At 33.8% G+C, this 18,398-nt stretch overlaps 2 protein-coding genes across 2 annotated transcripts; both read left to right on the top strand.

The window, feature by feature from the left end:
• Positions 1–496: 496 nt before the first annotated feature.
• On the top strand, positions 497–2,726 carry LOTGIDRAFT_166184 (hypothetical protein; the record flags this gene model as incomplete). The annotated part of the gene is made up of 5 exons (XM_009063235.1): positions 497–662; positions 1,060–1,216; positions 1,499–1,756; positions 1,998–2,342; positions 2,663–2,726. The coding sequence occupies 5 exons, from the start codon at positions 497–499 to the stop codon at positions 2,724–2,726; spliced, it is 990 nt and encodes a 329-aa protein (XP_009061483.1).
• A 2,933-nt stretch (positions 2,727–5,659) lies between these two features.
• LOTGIDRAFT_234874 (hypothetical protein) lies at positions 5,660–17,870 on the top strand (the record flags this gene model as incomplete). The annotated part of the gene is made up of 6 exons (XM_009063234.1): positions 5,660–5,672; positions 15,090–15,263; positions 15,719–15,860; positions 16,249–16,380; positions 16,625–16,693; positions 17,068–17,870. 6 exons carry the CDS (start codon positions 5,660–5,662, stop codon positions 17,120–17,122), a joined length of 585 nt encoding a protein of 194 aa, XP_009061482.1. The 3' UTR covers positions 17,123–17,870.
• Between the last annotated feature and the right edge of the window lie 528 nt (positions 17,871–18,398).

The following is an 18,398-nucleotide window of genomic DNA, read 5'->3' as shown; positions in this document are numbered from 1 at the left end:
CAATGGATCTGTATTTCAGTTGTTTTTAAATCTCGATCTCGTCTTTTTTACGCTTTATAATGGTGAATAACAGAATATAGGTTATTTTAATATGCTAAAATATAATTAATATTTTCAATCAATAGGTCATGAGTTGTTGTTTTCTCCAGGGTATACTAATAAATCAAAATCAAATTAGAGTTCAAACCAAACACCTCATAGATTCATTTCGCCTACAAGGATTACGTTTTTAAGTTGTGCCTTGGATAGTTGTGTTAAACCAGTGAATTTAACTCCGTTTTTGGAAGTGATTTATGCTTGGAATACTGGATTTGGCCCATTGTTTTCATTGTTCTGATAACGTTTTAAAATAAAGGCGAAAATTGATATTGCTCGAATATGAATCAGAAATAAAATTGTTAAACCGAATTCAAATCAAACCAAAGTGATAAAGAACTACTTCCCTTTAAAGTTTAATTTTTAATCTGAATTTTGAATAGTTTAAAAATTCGCCATGATGAACGAAACGGATATTATAAGTGAAAATGTCACTCAAATAATTACAACTCTGTTACCGTTAACGACATCAACCGCTGATAGCTTCACCACAACCTTCGTTTCTTTAGAAACCACAGAAATAACAACATCTCTATCCCAATTGACAACAGAAACAACAGGTTTAAGTAAGTTGCTTTTTTCAAATTTCGGATTTTTCTGTTTAGATATGGTGCGGTGGTGGCGCAGTGGGTTAGTCACTTACCTACCAATCGCTTACCTGAAGGTTTTATGTTCAATCCTGGCATAGGTCGAGATAAAAAAAAGTACTCCATTGCCAGCGATGCAGGTTGGAGAGGCTGGCATAGAAAAGTGGCTTGTGATTCGAGGCCTTCTATGTTACAGTTTGTTCATTTAAAAGATCCCTCAACGTTGGAAATTGAAAGGAGCATTCTAATCCCGCAATCCTGACATTGTAATGTTTTCACTAGTCCAATCAAGTGCTGAAAAAGAAGGGCGTTAGCTCCATTGCATTTCACTTTTTTAAAAATATTTATGAACATGTAGTATTATTTTGAATTTTAGGTGTCGAAATCATGGCTATACCATCATTTTCCCGCCATGTTCTGTATATCTCCGTCTGCTCTATATCGGCTGCTCTGACACTGATTACAGCTTTTATTATATTGCTCAAAGTCTTCTTCTTTCCTGATAAATATATTTTCAAAAACCCACCGAGCAAGTAAGTTAATTGTTTAAATGGCAGAGGCTGTTGGAAATTCTTAAGTATTATCATTAATTGAAAAAGTTGGAGTATAAACCGATCCAACTTTGTATATTTTGCTACATCCATACCTAGAACCCAACTACACGAGGGGCCCGTGTGCTTTATGCTGTACACGTAAACAATCCCTAAGCAAGTTAGAAATCGAAAAAAAATGTTAACCTTTGTCACTCCCCGAACTAGATTCCTTTACCCTTTGTGTTCGTCATTTTCTGCAACTTTATTTCTTTTCCTCTGCAGCAGTCCCAGACCATCACTAGATGAATTGCCACCAGCACCTAATCCTGTTCAGTACCGTCTGGCAGATTACCCTGTCTACCAAGATTCAGTTAGTAAAAGAGTAAGCGAAAAAAGGAGCTCAATCTACGCCAAGCCGGAGATTTATGGTACATTTATCAACCCGACGTTTTATGAAGATGCTTATGAAAGATGGCGTCGACAAGAGGCAGAAAATATTTACACAACGGAGCCGATATATATTTCTCCCAGGGCTATAAGGTATGGACAGCTTGAAATATCCATGTAATTTAGGTAGGTCTACACGGACCCTATCTGCTAATTAAAATACATTTCAGATGCTGTTTGAAATAAAACATTAAAAATGTCAACAGTCGAATCTCAAGAGTAAGCTAAATGCAAAGACGACGATTTTTTAATGTCCGCGGATTGAGGGTAAGGAGGTTGTTAAAACCACAGGTGCAACGTTGTCCGGTCCTAATTGAAATTTTACTTCTTTCAGACCCGTTGTATTTAACAATGGAATTTATGCCACCTACTCTCCACAACCACAACCGCGTTTAACTCTTCAACAGCAACCAGGTTTAGCGTTACAACCACAACCACGATTGAAGCTGCATGATGATGACAATCCATATGACGATAATGGTGATGCAGTTAACCAAGACGGTGACTATATAGAGGTTAATCAAGACGATGATGATGAGAATGGTGTGGAAGAGAGTTGGGATGATGAGTCTTTTAGTGAGAGACCAGGTGATAATGAAGCAGTACCTCGTCGTATCATTGATCCAAGAATCAGTAAAATAAGTATCTTTACTCACGGTGATCAAGACGGTTACCGAAGGTTAGTGGGAGAATCTTGATAATGCTGAGCTATAATTTGTCTTGCTATATTAGTGGACAAATTATTTTTGTCTCAGCTTCCCGAAGTATAAGCCATCGTGTCAAAATTTCCTAATTTAAAATAAAAAATTTCCTAAGAAAATGTTGGTTTAGTTGGGCAAAGAAACTAATGGGCTGTTTTATGTTTTGAATCGAACCCTTAATCGGCACAATTATTTTTGCTCGACTATTCCTCTATATCCTAATCTCCATTTAAACAAAAAATTCCTCATCAGGTTCTTTTGACCTTCAGGCAATTTTGAAAATTTTCTTATATTACAGCTCTGGACAGCATTGGCAAGAGATGGAAGATGACGACGAGGTAGACGGCTTTGAGTATTTATGAAAAGTGAATTTTATTTTAGATTCACATGATGAATTGTCTATCAACTGATTAAAACCTTCTGGAAATAAATAACTGTACCGTTATAAGTTGTTGTCTCCCTTGCATTATATTTTATTGTTGACGTTTTAAGTCATTTGACGACGGATGAAGCGTAATGAAGGCAAATAGGTCACTTTTGTAACATGATCAAACTTTTAATATTATGTAGTCTAAATCCACCCAGACTCTTGCCTTACTTTAACTTGGATCGCTACGTCCTCGGGCGTAGATGACACAATGCCGTTTCTATTTGAAAACTCTCCGTACCATTCTGGACTAGAATTAGAGAAAAAGATTATATTCTACAGGCTTTGTATACCACAACTCGTATCTTCTGACTGAGAATTTTCGTTCTTGGATTTACTGATAGAAATGATAGTATTAGAATGACTGCGTTGGTAAAGGTATAACCTTGTATAAGAATAAACACGTAACGTCATTCCAGTTCTAAAAAATCGGAAAAATTCAATTGACCAACAATAAGGATGACTTAACCCAAATATTTGACCGATGGTCAAATTGCATCGGATTAAACATCAGGTTTTTCGTGCTTTTCCTATTACTTTCTTGTATTAACACGAAGAAAAAACTGTTAAGGGAACTGTGTATCGGATTCTGAGTTATCTAGCAACCGTATTGATTCCTTATTGATTTTAGCAGTATTTCTTACTGAACCTGGCTGTTATAGAGGTATTTATAGCTTCTTTATTATTATGATACATTCCTCATTAAAAAATCATAATATATTTTATCATACGTGCTGAAATGTTTAAATCAGTTAAAGATGTTTTGTTGCAAAGATAGTGATGAAGGATTTGAATTTGGGTAAGTTTGCAAAAGAGTAACGAAAATGACGTGGTATTATTGCCCTCTGAACCAATGATACTGAGTAATTTTCGTCGTATAAATCAAATGTTATTTTCACTGAAATAGCAGTTTTATTTTTTTTATTCTGGAATAATCAATTGAGTCCTTAAGACGGCAATGCAACATTTGAAACAAGGTGGGCTGTCAAAATCCGCGACCATTTAATTACGGTTCATCGGTCAAATTTTCGTTACGCGCGTTCTATTGACAGCAACAGGGGTGGATCCTATAGCTTTGAACCAACCCCTGAATAAATAACATTACGGAACGCATCAGTTTGAGTCAGCATATTATATTGTATCAAATACATGTAACACACCATTTATTATGCTTTCTTCTGTGCACAGTATTGAACGTGTTCGTCCATATTTGTATATATGATTAACATTCTTGAAAGTCCGTGTCTTTATAGTATTATATTAATATATTCGTTATAAAGGATAACAACATATTTCAATCGATAAGTCTGAATTAACTCCTGAAAATTGCTGAAAATATCAATTTTCTTTTGATTGGATTTACACGAATGTTACCAAATTGACTATTGGTAAGAAATTGTAATAATAAGCCGAAACATGGCCTTAACTTAAACTCATTGATTTCCAATTTTAAAGCGTCAGATATATTGAGGGGGGGTCCTAAACGCCGCATACAACTTCACAAATTGCTGTTGTTCGAGAATTCATTACTTAAATACTAGAAACTAAGTTCCCTGCTATTATAAAATGGTGTTTAGTAGTTTAGTATTCTAGTCATAAGAAGATATTTATATCGTGTCATCCGCTGGCAGAATTAGTTTAGTGGGATAGTTTAAGTAGTTATGGTTTCATGACAAAACTTTAGAATACATAATTAGATGGGGAAAGTATAACGATCTGGTAAGAAATCTAAGGGCAAATTGTGTTCATAATCACCACAGCAAAAGATAGCTTCATACATCAAATTACCACTGCAATTTCATCGATCGAACTTTTTAGATTCAGTTGATATACTAATGTTCCAGTTCTGCTTTAAAATTAGGAATTATACAGATTCAAATCGGACTTAACCAAATTATGGCGTTATTAATGCATTAGTCCATTCAAATGGAATATTTGCTGTAGTGTCATCATAATTTTCCTGAAACATCGGAATTTTTTCAAATAGAAGCTATACTTGTCGCCTAAGCACATACGACCTCGACCTCTCTCCATAACAGACTATGTTGAGCTTTCTAGATTAAAGCATTAAATAGTGATCAATTTCCTTCTTGGTATATTAATACCCCATTCAGGGCAACGAAGTCTTTATAATAGAATAAGTATTAAAGAATTTCAATTACATTCGATATAAAGACCGTCCATCAAAGATGGCCCATATTAGAAATGGGGTTCACTGTCCACATTTAATTGAATATCAAAGAGTGAGTGTCAAGGTAAACACTAGGGTGTCGTTGTTGTTATCTAATAACAAGTTTCCTACAGACCCTCGACTAGTTGTAAGCGTAACCTAACATAAAATATAACGGGTTTTGTACACCCTACTTACGAGACAACAACCGCTAGAGGTCAGTCAGGTATATGGCTATGGGTCAAATCGCCGTACAATTTGCTACACTGTGACGATATATATATATCCGTGTATGTTTTCGTTGTAACAAGGTGTATATTGTTGTATTTCTCGGTGTTTCACAATTTTCGTTAGGTAAGTGGATACTGTTTTACATTTTATTATATAATACCATAGCCGTTTCATAAATTATTGAATACGGAAAGAATAGTTTAGCAAGAATGAAAGCTTGTCAGCTAGAATGGAACCAATGGAGATACGAAACTTAATTTGTGGATGCAATTTTTCTGTATATGGAATTTTTAGCAAGTTATTAATGGTGTACAAATATTCATAATTCCTACCACTCGTGTTCATTTTGAAATTATTAAAACCACAGTTTTTTTTATCATTGCCAAGAATATGAAAGGCCCAGGATGGAACATCGTGTCCAGATTTTACCCCATCCATCATAGCTTAATGAAATGGTATATGTCAAAATGCAATATCAAGGTATACATAAGATATTTAAGAGTAAGGTTATTGTACATGTGAACAAAAAAGGCCAAGAAATTGTTTAATCTTAGTAAGACAATAATTTGTGTTAAAATTCGAAAGAAAAAAATGAAACTATTTAAAAATTGTATTCATTAGTAACAATTAACCTTTGTAGACCAAAGTTAAATGGTAATTTACCACAAATCTTCTGCTACCAGCTATATACACGAATGTTTATACTTTTTACATTTCGTATGTAACAATGACATAAATGATATAAATCGTTTTGAATAGCAAGGTATACAATGATATACCATATTAAATCAGAAAAGATTATAGTTCTATAGTACTATTATTACCTTTTTTCAAATATAATAGTCGGTATTACCGTCATGAAATATATTATTGGGATTGGTATATAGGCCACTAAAGGGATTCTAAAGATTTTTTTCTAGCCTTAGTATGTGCATAGAAGACACTTCAACAAAATGGTGTTTGCGATAGTTTTTCGGGAATTAAGGGAGTCGCGGACATCGAAAGGGAATCGGAAGGGAAAATATAAGCTTTACTTATCCCTTGTAGGAACATCAAAGGCCAGACAAAAACTTTTTAGGTAGTTGCAACTGTTGAGGAATCTTTTCATATACTCAGTGTCAATTGTCACGACACTTTTAGTCTTTCGAAACCAGTTTCAAATGTCCGAACGTACCAGTTAGCAAGGATCTGGATGCACGAAACCTTCCTTGACAGGTGTTATATTTGTGTAAGATGACAAATTGCACTATCTGAAGAATATAATGGATATAGCATACTTTACAAATAGTCATTTTAATGAAAACCTGTATCAAAATGTCACTATAATATCTTAAGAGGGATTCGGAACACCGGGGTCAGATTTATAGAGATTATTGTAACGGGGCTAGTTTTGGAGTTTCCCTAGTTAATAGAAACTGCCAATTATTATTTGAGCCTTTAAGAATACAATTTATCTCGATTATATTTTGAAATGCGTTTGATAAAATCGCACTTTACCCCAATTTGAATTATAAATATTAATGTTCATGCTAAAAATATTACAGATTTAAATATCACTTTTAAATTGTTAATTTCGAATAACTGTTTGAGTTTGCAAAATGTATTTGTAAATGTCGTGTACATTTCTCTTTAATCCTCGTTCATTATATGCAAAAAGTTCAGCCTTTGACAATAAAGGCCGCAAGCTACACCATGAATGACAAGTACTGGTAGTCCTAGTTGTTATAACAAATGAAAACTGTCGAAAGTGAAACATTATGTAGCTTGGATGTCATGTTATTTAACCTAACGTTTAGATTCTAATATTTCCACACCAATTCACTGCTAATTTAAATTCGAAGACAACCTGATGATGATGGTCAAAGCAAGGATCCGATGCAAGACAAAGGTGGGCAACACCCAAACGTTGAAATTTGCATTAAGGAATGCATGAAATCAAGACGAATGGGAACTGTTCAACAAAAATCAAGTTACTTCATCCCTAATTCTAAACTATTTTTTTTTTATCAGATACTATGTGCCATTTGTAGCGGCAAATAAATCGAAACTGGATCCTCACCTCAATGTGTGCTTTAAGTTTTTACGCTTCGACGACCTAGAAAAGTCAATAACGTGAAACATATCAAATATTTGATTTCTTATCAAACTCTGGGTCTAAAAGGACAATAGGGGGAGTCATTGTACCATTGTTTATCGTCGGATCAGACAAGACACTCGTCTATTTAGTCAAGCATTGACCCTTAGCTCATGGTCATATACGTTGGGTTATTCTGGGCATAGCGCCTGTAAGAACAGTCAAGTACGTTTTGATATCGCGGGATTGAGGCAACTTCCCATAATTATTTAAAGGTAGGGTTATAATTTAGACCATTGTAATGGAAGCGTAAAGAATTGCTTTAATCGCTCGAAACGTACTTTTGACGTTACAAGTGAAATGTTTCTGGTACAAGAAGCTATTGTTGCTTTGAGAAACAACGAATTATGTTCTTCTGTGCTTGAACGCCTGTGAGTGTGAACATAATATGTACATACATCTTGTGATCCTTATAACTGGGATCAGCTCGCACAAATGATATAACCAGTTACGTTACCAGTTAAGTTCCTCCTCATGGTGTAGAAAAGTTGGACGTAGCTCTATTTCATTTGACACACTTTCTTACGGAAGAATAAAAAAGTTGATAGCAGAATACCTATCTCATACTAAGTAAATTTATTTATATCGAAATATATTGAGAGCCGGACGATAAACGAGTCATTTTCAAGTAGTTACCATAAATAAGAAATTCGGACTTTTATGGGCAATTTCACCTTTGGTGAGAAAATCTAGCTCCCAACTTAAACGTACAGTTTATAGCTTTGGGGCATTGTTTAAGCACAAGTCACAGCGATATACTTCAATGGTTTGTGTGATTTTATAATTAAATATCCAGTCGATAAGTTTATTCTTAATCCTAATTTCTGGTCTGTATCGGTCTATGTAGTCCATAGACAAAAAGTGAAAAGAGTTCAGAATATTAAGAAACAGGAAGAATTCGGTAATATTGTACTCCAAAACGATGAATGCATTTATGTGCGTAACGTTCACAACTTGTTTACGTAACCATTACCACCCTTAATTGTCTACATTTCGCTTACAGAACCTGTTTTAGTTCATTATAGCTAAAGAAAAGTAAAAAAAAATTGGAGCAATTAATTAAATTCCTTCTGAAAAAAACCTAAAACTTTGAATGACCACGTGGTAGAGGATTGCCAAAAATGTTGTGTATGACACATTTGGAGGTATCACATAATTTGCATTGGATAGGTTTTGGTGAACATGGTTGGAGGGAGACCTTCACTAAAAAACCTTGAAGATGTATTTTAAAGAAGTGGCCTCTTAAACTGTGAAAACAATAACCAAAGCGTATAGTGATTCAATGACCATTAATTAATCTTTCATAATTAAGCATCACAATTGTACATGTATTTTATCAGATGATAGATGTGCATCTTGAAATAAATTCAATCGTGACAGTCTACATGTAGATAATTGATATTATTTCAAATCTGATATAAACAATCTACGTTCGTGATGTTGAAGTCGTATAAGAAAGGAGAGATTAGATTTTATCTCAGTGGAGATATCATCCACCGCAACCCATAGCCAAAGGCGTAATATTGTTCGATGCTAATCATCAAATTGTTGAAGGAATTTTTGCCTGAAGCATAAGGAATATTGACGAGATAACATATTGTTGTTTGTTGTTGTTTATTCCTGTGTGATATTACCTTGATGGATCTATATTTTGAAGTTTGCCTTTATGGTTTTGGGTTTGCTCTTATGGGTTATATAATTCGATTTTATGGATGACAACGTTAGCCTTCATGGGTTGGATAGTTTGTCTGTATGTGTAAGATAGTTAGCTTTTATGGGTTAGAAGTAGAACGTTAAACTCCATTCACTCTCATTTTTATATCTCTATATGGGTTAGAGAGTTTGTCTTTATTAGTTTTATGCAGCCACTACTTTGTGCTGTCGTATTATCCGAATAGCCAGACGAAGAACATAGCCTGAGGCATGTAAACATTTAATCGTCATTTTTCATAATTCTTTTTGATAAATATGTTCGCCTGAAGCAAAGTTCAGAGAATAATGAAAAAAAGGTCACACATGTGAAGCTTTTTTTATTATTGTATTATATGATTGATAGAGGTGTTATATTGAAAATGTTTTATGACTTAATTAACCCCATTTTATATGCTGACAGACAAGGGGTATAAGTTTAATTAAGCAATATGACTAAGATTATGTAGGTAAATATTAATCCGTAAAAGCAAAACAATTCCGTAACCCAAAAAATACCGTACAAAGCGCAATAATAAATGTACTACTCAAAGGAGACGGTGAAAACATTTTACAAATTCAAAGAATATTAAAGGGCTGAGTAAGTCGTGTAAGGGTTCATCTAAAAGGTTCTAACCCTTGTGTTTGTATCAATGTACACTTTGAGCTTTTATTTGCGGTTACTTTAACTTGGCCAAAACTTCACCAGTATATGACGTCATAATTAAATAAGACATATGTACAAGGATCCTGTTCAGCAGCTGGATGTTGACCAAACCTGGATGGAATCTAAAGGATGCATTGTCCATTTGTATAGATTGGATAATTGCTGATGCTGCTGTTAAGGGTGATCCTTCAGCACTAATTGTGTGTATGATGGATAGATATTCACCATATAAGGACAGCTATTTCCTTGTAGCCGACCTATATTTTTATAGTTGGTTTTAAGAATTTCTTAACCTACATAGCCAGACTAAATATACTTGTTATTTTTCATAATTATACTTCCTTGGTCGTACAATAATCGTGAAGTAGTATCTAGGGAACTATTGTTAATGTTCAGAAAAAAGTATATGAAAAAAATTGTAAGTAGAGACAATTTGGTTGAGTTACTTTTCAGAAAAGTTTTCAAGGAAAAGGGAAAATGGAACTTGTTCTTGAACCTTCGAGAAGGCACAGTTCTTGATGGATATCAAGGAAAGTTGGTTCATTTCCTATCCCCCACTAGCATTTTAAGAAAAGTTGCCTTTAGTTAGCGAAGGGCGGTTTCATCTAGCCCTGAATGGGTCATGAGCCGTTCAACCCGAAATAGGGGTTGCGACCCTTTTAAGCTGAGGTTGGAATGAATATGACACACCCAAATATTGCACAATGGAATGACCACGTTTCATTTGGTATTTTATTGTCATGCCACTTCTTTCCATAAATGGTTCTAAAGGATGCGCAAGCCTATTTTTACCACAAATATGCACCCCGTTATGTACTACCTTGTACTACACATTATAATTTATCTGTAAACGTAGTGAATACATAAAAATCAATATGCATTAGGTTAACTTTACTGTCCTCAAACAAAACACACTAGAAAATTGTATTCGATCGAACGCTTCTATTAATCACAAATACTATGAATAATTCACAACTGTGGCTTTCATTGTACTAACAAAGTAACAAATGAACGTGCTATTTGAGAATTGCTGAATGATATGGTGTAATTAAATTAACAATGGACTAATGTCGTACGTATTTTAATGGATACATGGATGTTGCCGACCTTCCTATAAGCTTTTTTTATAAAGTAAGTCCACAAAGTTTTATAATATATAGTGTTTAGTGTAGTTACCTTCGGATAATCATTTCGTTTAAATAAGGTTAAGTTGGTACTTATATAAGTTTCATTCGGTTATGTCTGGACTAAATTTACCATAGAATAATGGCGTCTCTATTTTAATGGAGATTTACAGGTGTTGCCGACCTTCGTTTAAATGAGTTGCTCTCGGTTATGGATACATTTCGTATTTTTTTATAGAGTAAGTTACCAAAGTTTTGTAGTATTAAAAGAGTTGCTCTCATTTATGTTTGGACTAGATATACGATAGACTGATGTCGTTGGTATTTTAATGGAGATATTAGAAAGGTGTTGCCGACCTTCGTATAAACATTTTGTATAAGGTCAAAAGTATTCTAAAAGAGTTGTTTTGTTTATGGTTGGACCGAATTTATCGTAGAATATCGGTTGTATAATGATAAATGCAAAAGTTTTGCCAATCGTCGTAAACAAGTTTTGTATAGATTAGGTTACCAAAGTTTAGTACTCTTTAACGAGTTGTTCTCGGTTATGTTTGGACGGAATTTACAATGTATTTAATGATATACAGTATGTGATGCCAACCTTCGAATAAGCATTTTGTATAAAATAACACAGTTAAGTATTTAGAAGTAAGTTGCCCCTGGTTATGTATGGACTAGATGTCCATAAACTTGATAAATGATAAAGATTTTATATAAAGTTTGGTTCCTTCTATGAAGTTGCTCTTGGTTATGCTCTGATTTGTAAACAGAAGATAATAATAAAAAATTTATTTAACGTTATCCAAAATAGATCTTAAAGGATTTTCAGTCATAGAGCACAGGTTATATGTCTGTTTTATCAAATCATGGGGACGTTTTCTCAAAGGCGTTTCAAAACGAGATCAGAGTCAAATCAGGTGCACTGGGGTAGGATATATGAGTTGGTCTAAAATTGGTCGAATTTTTGTTGAGAAAAGTCTTTTAGACAGATTTCTCCCAGAATTTCTTCTCATAAACGTGTAAAGCCATTTGGCGACATCAGCCTAAAACAAAAACTTTAAAATCGCTACTCTGAAAGAAACAATTGAAATTATTTTAAAGATTTTAAGTATGGAATGCCTAAATATTCACGCATGTTCCCCCCTTTTTTTCTATTTTTGACATTGTCTTTATGCCGGCGATTTGCAATTAAGCTTTTGAAAACTGAGTTGCTGCAGTACCCACTTAGCTTGTTACCGACCGACCCTGTACAGTTGTGACTGACTTTTTTTTTAATAATTGAAAATATTAGCAATAAACAATTAACCAAATTCCACTTTCGGTGAAGACATAATTATTATGATCAATAGGTTTACAGTAAATGGATTAACTGTTGTGTCCTGGTTATTCGTTAGTTAGGTGGATGACTCCAATAAGTTAATTATTTTAATACTAAAACCTATTCGACTATATATTGAGCACGGCCGAAAAAGGAAATTTTTTACCGCACAATGTTGTATCTTCTGTACGTTTGAAATTCCTTTTAGTTCGATTTGTCGTATCACGATACAACCAGTCGCCATTCAACATTTTACGATGGTTTTTAGAGTAAATCTTTTGAATCTCGATCGACAAGAAAATATTTTTACCTCCGGGCTATTTTCATTTATGTACAAGTCGTCATAGTTATCCTAGTCATTGTTTATGTGGCGATCATTGTGCAACAAATTCAATTCAACAATAACAGTAAGAATATCTTAGAAAACTTAAGATTTGTGTTGTGAAAGATAATGTTGTTAAGGAATACCACTCGACTGATATTGGTTTCAGGTATTGTGTTGTAAAGATTCTTCCGCACAATCGGGGCTGATTCAAACGAAAAGGAGCAGTATACCTAATGTACAGCTGGTTTAAGTAGTTATGAACACAATAACTGGCTTTGATTTGTTTTAAATGTAAAGGTTGACTGCGTGTGTTTATTCCCGGATGTGAAAAAATACATTTGATCTACTTCAATGCACAATGGCAATAGTATCCATGAAGCTGACAAGGGTCAAATGCTCCATCTTGTCTGCACCAGTTGAGAGGCGTATGGGGTAAAAAGGAAGGAGTGATAAGCGGTGCGGGGCGAAATCTAGTTTGCGATATCAGCAAACGTTAAGAGGACGTTAAATTGACGTCACCGACCCACCGTCGGTGCTAAATCTGAAAAATTTAAGGCCGATCTCACTCACTAATTTGGCACTGATCTACATACGTTTCTTGATATTAATTAACACAGTAAATAATTCATGATTATCTCCTTTACTTTCAGGTCTATTGATCCGTTACTGAACACGGCAGATGATTAATTCGTCCATGAAGGATCGAGACTAAATCATGTCTTAACGTGTTTGAACATCTGTGATTTGGATAAGGATTATTTCGGGATTAACTAAGCGATATATCCATATTTATACCATATATTTTGTTCATTACATGGCAAAGAGTCCATTATAGACCAAAGAAAATGAGTGAGTAATAGTTTCTTTATAAAAATCAGTGTAGCTTTGTTTTGTTAACATAAGATAACTTTCTTTGACATATTGCATTACATTTAGTGTGTTATGTCAAATTTGAAATGTAGATACATTTGGTAAGAATGATTTTAATAGGTTATTTTCGAGATGAGAACTTGACAATTTGGTTTACCTAATATTAATACGAATCAGAGCTCTTGTACAATAAATGGACAAGCAAAATATTTTAATAGCTAGTCGCAGGGTGGTAGTAGTTTTTTGGAAGATTGAGCTTTCATTCTGAAATGGAACTTAGTTTGTAGGTTGGAGAATTTCGTCGACGACAATCTTGTCCACCAGCCGAGTAATATTGGCCTAGTGATTGGTAAAAAAATTATCATATAGTAGCTCTGTACACTCTACTAAAGAAAAAAGAAAAAAAAGAAAGAAAACATACATCAGTAATAATAAAGACAAAGAATTGAAATCCCCTTTAACATATATATTTAATTCATAACGTGGTGTTTATTATGTTTAATTTGTATAATCTATATCCCAATCTAGTAATAATTTAAATAGAAACATCTGTTACTCTGAATTCCTCACATATGTGACCTACTACATATATTTACGGTATCCGCTTTGTTTCAAATGAGAAACTGAAATTTACAAATGTTCTTGATAACCCTATGTAGAATAATTTTAATACACAATGTAAAAACCCATTATATCGCCTCGACATATTTAATGTGTATAAAAATAAAAGGCATGTACCATTATTTTGCTAAAAAAAATATATAATTTCGACCCATGGTATATGCATTAATATACTATGTACTTTTTTCACTGTCATTGCCTTGTGTTAATTAACACAGTCTGCGACAGTAAATGCAAATTGTGGGTAACCGAAAATTTTTCCTTGTTTAAATTTTAATGATTCGACGAATTTATACCGAAAAGGATAACAGGAAGAAGTAGTACCGGCGAATATATATTTAAGCACAGGATATAACTTATAAAATATGTTGCAAAAAGTTGACAAACATATGGAATAAGAATGGACATTTTCTGAGAATATACCATTATGTTAAGGTCGGTAAAGAGCAAAACGTGGTTGACTTATAATACTAATTCGTACCAAACCCCAGCTATCTGCAACCTTTCTCGAGTGTTGATTTTTACCTTAACTCAAATTCTTGGCGGAATGTGTTTAACTAGCCTAACGTTGATGTCCACTTTCTTATGTTTGGACGATAAGGTCACTTACTTTATTTTAACCACACTAACAAGAAAGTGTCAGATTTAAACGAAAAATAACAGTTTACCATAGAAAGTCACAGGAAATGTTTTCCTTTTACTTTTTCTTAAATTGGTCGGTAGAACATGCGAAAAACTGAAATTGTTTGAAAATTGAGCGTAACAAGTGCACGTTCATGTCCGTACATTTAGACATTGTAAACATCAGTTCATATTGATTGCGAACATTTTGGAAGCAACCTCATTCCAGTTGACATGCAGGCTATGCATACGTATTTTGTATATTTCATTCAATTCTACAAAACAAAATGCCTAGTCACATCTGAAAAATAAAATACAATATAAATACAACTCAATATGATCCGTTAAGCCACAATCACAGTACAAAATGTAACTGACAAAAGTGTGAATAACAACAATTAAAATATACTAAAGTCATATTTCAAAAACATGTGAAATATAAAATTGTTTATAGCTTTGAAGTGAGTGGACTTGAGCGCCACCTGCTCAATATTGTTCCGGTGTAATGTATTTCTATATGTATTTCAGATTGTACGTTACGCACTGTAGATAGTTCCATCAGTATTCATGGTGAAAATATCACATCGGGATCAACAGTATTATTATCCTGTAATGACTTTGGTCATAGCTTAGGTGGAAAGAATACCATCACATGTGCAAATGGAACTTGGACACCAGATACATCATCTTTAGAGTGCAAATGTAAGTGTTCAGCACATTAAAAGCATTTGGATATGGGACATAGTATTTAGTAATAGCTTCTACCAATATTCCGCCAAAGTTTTGCATTTCGGTTTGCGGTTTAGATCGTCAGTACTTGGATTGTTTGTATTAAACCTTTTTGACTACTTTAAAGGGAAATTGTATTAGATGAAGTTACATTACTTTTCATTAATGTCAATGGAGGAAGTTATCAATTGGTTTAAGAACGTCATTTAGTTGTAACCTTTTCGGAAACAATCCGATTTTCATTTTTTTCACTGTGGCATTCAGTTTCTCTGCTTTTAGGTAATTATATAAATTTTTCAAAATGTCAAGTAAATCGAAGCATAATTTATGTTTTTTTCTTTGACATATTCTGTCTTTCCTTATGTCTATATTTAATGCCATTCCCTGTCTGAACAAGGTTTTTGATCAGTTGGTTCCCTCTTTTGCAGGGAGTTGGGAGGATTTAACGACACATGAAAAACTTGTGTTGGGCACATCAATATCAGCTGGAATATTCATACTTCTGATCATAGCAGTGATTTTAATAGCATACTGTTGTTGCTATAGAAGACGAGTGTACGATGACGATGCGTAAGTAGCTACTACAGTTAGCTTTAAAGGAGCTTTCGCCAAACATAATGGGCTTCGAGTCCAAAAAAAGAAAGGCTTCTCATTAAAAGTAAAATAACCCGTAGTAATTGTAACTGAGAGGAGAGACATCTCTAGGATACGCTTTAGCGAAATTGGTAATTTTGCTGTTCCTATAGATCCAGAAAACAAATTATTGACGCCACTACCGCAAATACCATTCAAACCAAACAGTGCTGACGATTGTTAAATATAATTATCAGGTTATAATCTGACCAGGTTTTTCTGGAAATCGAGATGCCTCAAAAGATATTCCGGATAATTACACAATCCTAAAATAAGGGATGTTAATATATATCCGAATTGATAAAAAGTTATTAATTTTGTGTAGGTCATTTGAAGATGGTTACGATGACAGCAGTAATGGTCATGTCAAAAATAGGAATTATGATCACTATGGTCCTTCTATGTCCGAAAGTGGAAGGCAGGGAATTTATCCAGATACCTATTTAGCTTATCAGGAGTAAGTTACGAGCCGCATTCTTTTCTTTTTTGAGAGGTAGAGGGTTTGTGTCCCATCTGTATTGTGATATAATGTTAGGCCATTCTCAAGATTTTTGACCCAAATGCAGAACGATCCTGTCTGTTCCAAGCTCACGTCTTTTTCTGAAAGGATTTATCAAACAGTTGATGTGGATCTCCTATAAAAGTCCCAATTTCGATAAAAACCCAGAAATAAATGCTTATTCTACACCTTTTCATTGCAGATATCCAGAAATCAATAAAAGTTATGGGGTAGACAACCCTGGTGCAGATTTAAATGGTGTTGAAAAGTGGTATGCACGAGTTCTTTTTTTTCTAAGTATTAATAATGCATAAGTCGTCTAATTCAAAGTTTCTTCGGAATTATTCAGTCGGATATAATAAAAAAAAAAATACAAGAAGGCGCTTGTTTAAAACGAAAGCTTTAATAACAATTTTGTATCCAGAAATTAAATTAAAAAAAAGAAAACGACAACACATTCATTGCATTCAGTTTCATTTGCCTGATGCACATTTGCAATAGAATACGTTCGGTTTTGTTTTGGTTGACATAGGTCACCATTTATACTATTTTGATTTTAAACTGCCATATTGGAAATCACTGGAGTGGTAAAAACAAATGCAACCATTCGATACATAAGTTACATTTTTTTGTATTCTTTTTCAGGCCGTGCCATATACCAAGACCAAAAATTGTAGACAGAACCTACTACAATACGTAAACTGTAACAGTTTTACAGTGTTCGGTTTTTGTGACTGTTCGTTACTTAGATCATATGCTCCAATCTTCACCAATCCTGTGCATAATCATAATAATAACTATAGTGCAAAATACATGTCCGTTTTGAATTGCTCAATAATCGGAGACAATCAAGAAAGAATATATACTACACAAACTTCGAAATACATCATGGTCCCAAATGATGCACTAACTTCTTAAATGCATGTTTTTATTAAGGGTTATTGATGAGCGAGTATACAGGCTTCAATTGATGGATCGCATTAAATGGAAAGAAATGTGCAATAACAGTATTGTTAAGTTGTATATTTAGTTTTAGTTGTGAATATCGTCAAAGAATATTTTTTATGTCTTTCCTTTGACAGATTATTCCATTATAACACAACCCAAGTAATCACTGGCTAAGTGGTCACAGCTCTGTATTCATTAGTAGAATTTAGAGCACAAAATAGGTCGTAGAACTCCTTTCTATTTGAATTATCATGTTTTTGATTTGAATTATCATGTCTTAATAAGTTAAATATCTAATCATTCGACATGGTCGATGTGGTCAGTGGAAGAATCGGCATAACATTAAGCGAACATTAGAATGCTCATGTTTTTATTTTAAAAATCTCTGCATCAATCCAAGAAAACCGTAAATACTTAAAAAGTTCAATTGCCTTCATCAACATATATGTATATACACAAGCATTACATTTTTGTATAATAAAGTTATTTTTAAAGCTCCTATTTTTTCTGTCTATTCATTCCCCTTTCATACATACTAATTGCTATGCGTGGAGTCGTTGAGGACCATCCCACACAGCGTTTGAATTTGGGGAAGGGAGAGCTTGATTAAGGCCTAGGATGGAACAAATACTTCATTTAGAAATTGAAATAAGAGGTCTGTGACTTTTGGGTATTTTTCTCCTTTGGTAATGGATTGTTCAACAATTTGAGCTCAAGAAGGATATTTCTGACCATAATTACAGACATTGAAAAGTTATCCAACATTCTTTCAAGTTTATTCAATTAAGCATCAAGTTAAACTGAATTACCCTATGAAATCAGCCGACAAATCTGATGAGGGAACCATAACATTCGTATTAATCAACAACAGAAGTTTGTTATTGTTGTCTTCAGCTCAGCAATTCTTTCTTATTTCATGAATAGTTACCTCCCCTTAATCAAGCTGTGGATTCCCTATTAAAATTGAGCATCTTGCCATGTTAAATCAGAAAAATTCTACCATTTTAAACCTTCAAAAATAAAACTCA

This window comes from Lottia gigantea (genome assembly GCF_000327385.1).
Source record: "Lottia gigantea unplaced genomic scaffold LOTGIsca_56, whole genome shotgun sequence".
Lineage (NCBI taxonomy): Eukaryota > Metazoa > Mollusca > Gastropoda > Lottiidae > Lottia > Lottia gigantea.
Note: the sequence above shows the minus strand (reverse complement) of the source record. Positions and strands in the feature narration are given on the sequence as shown.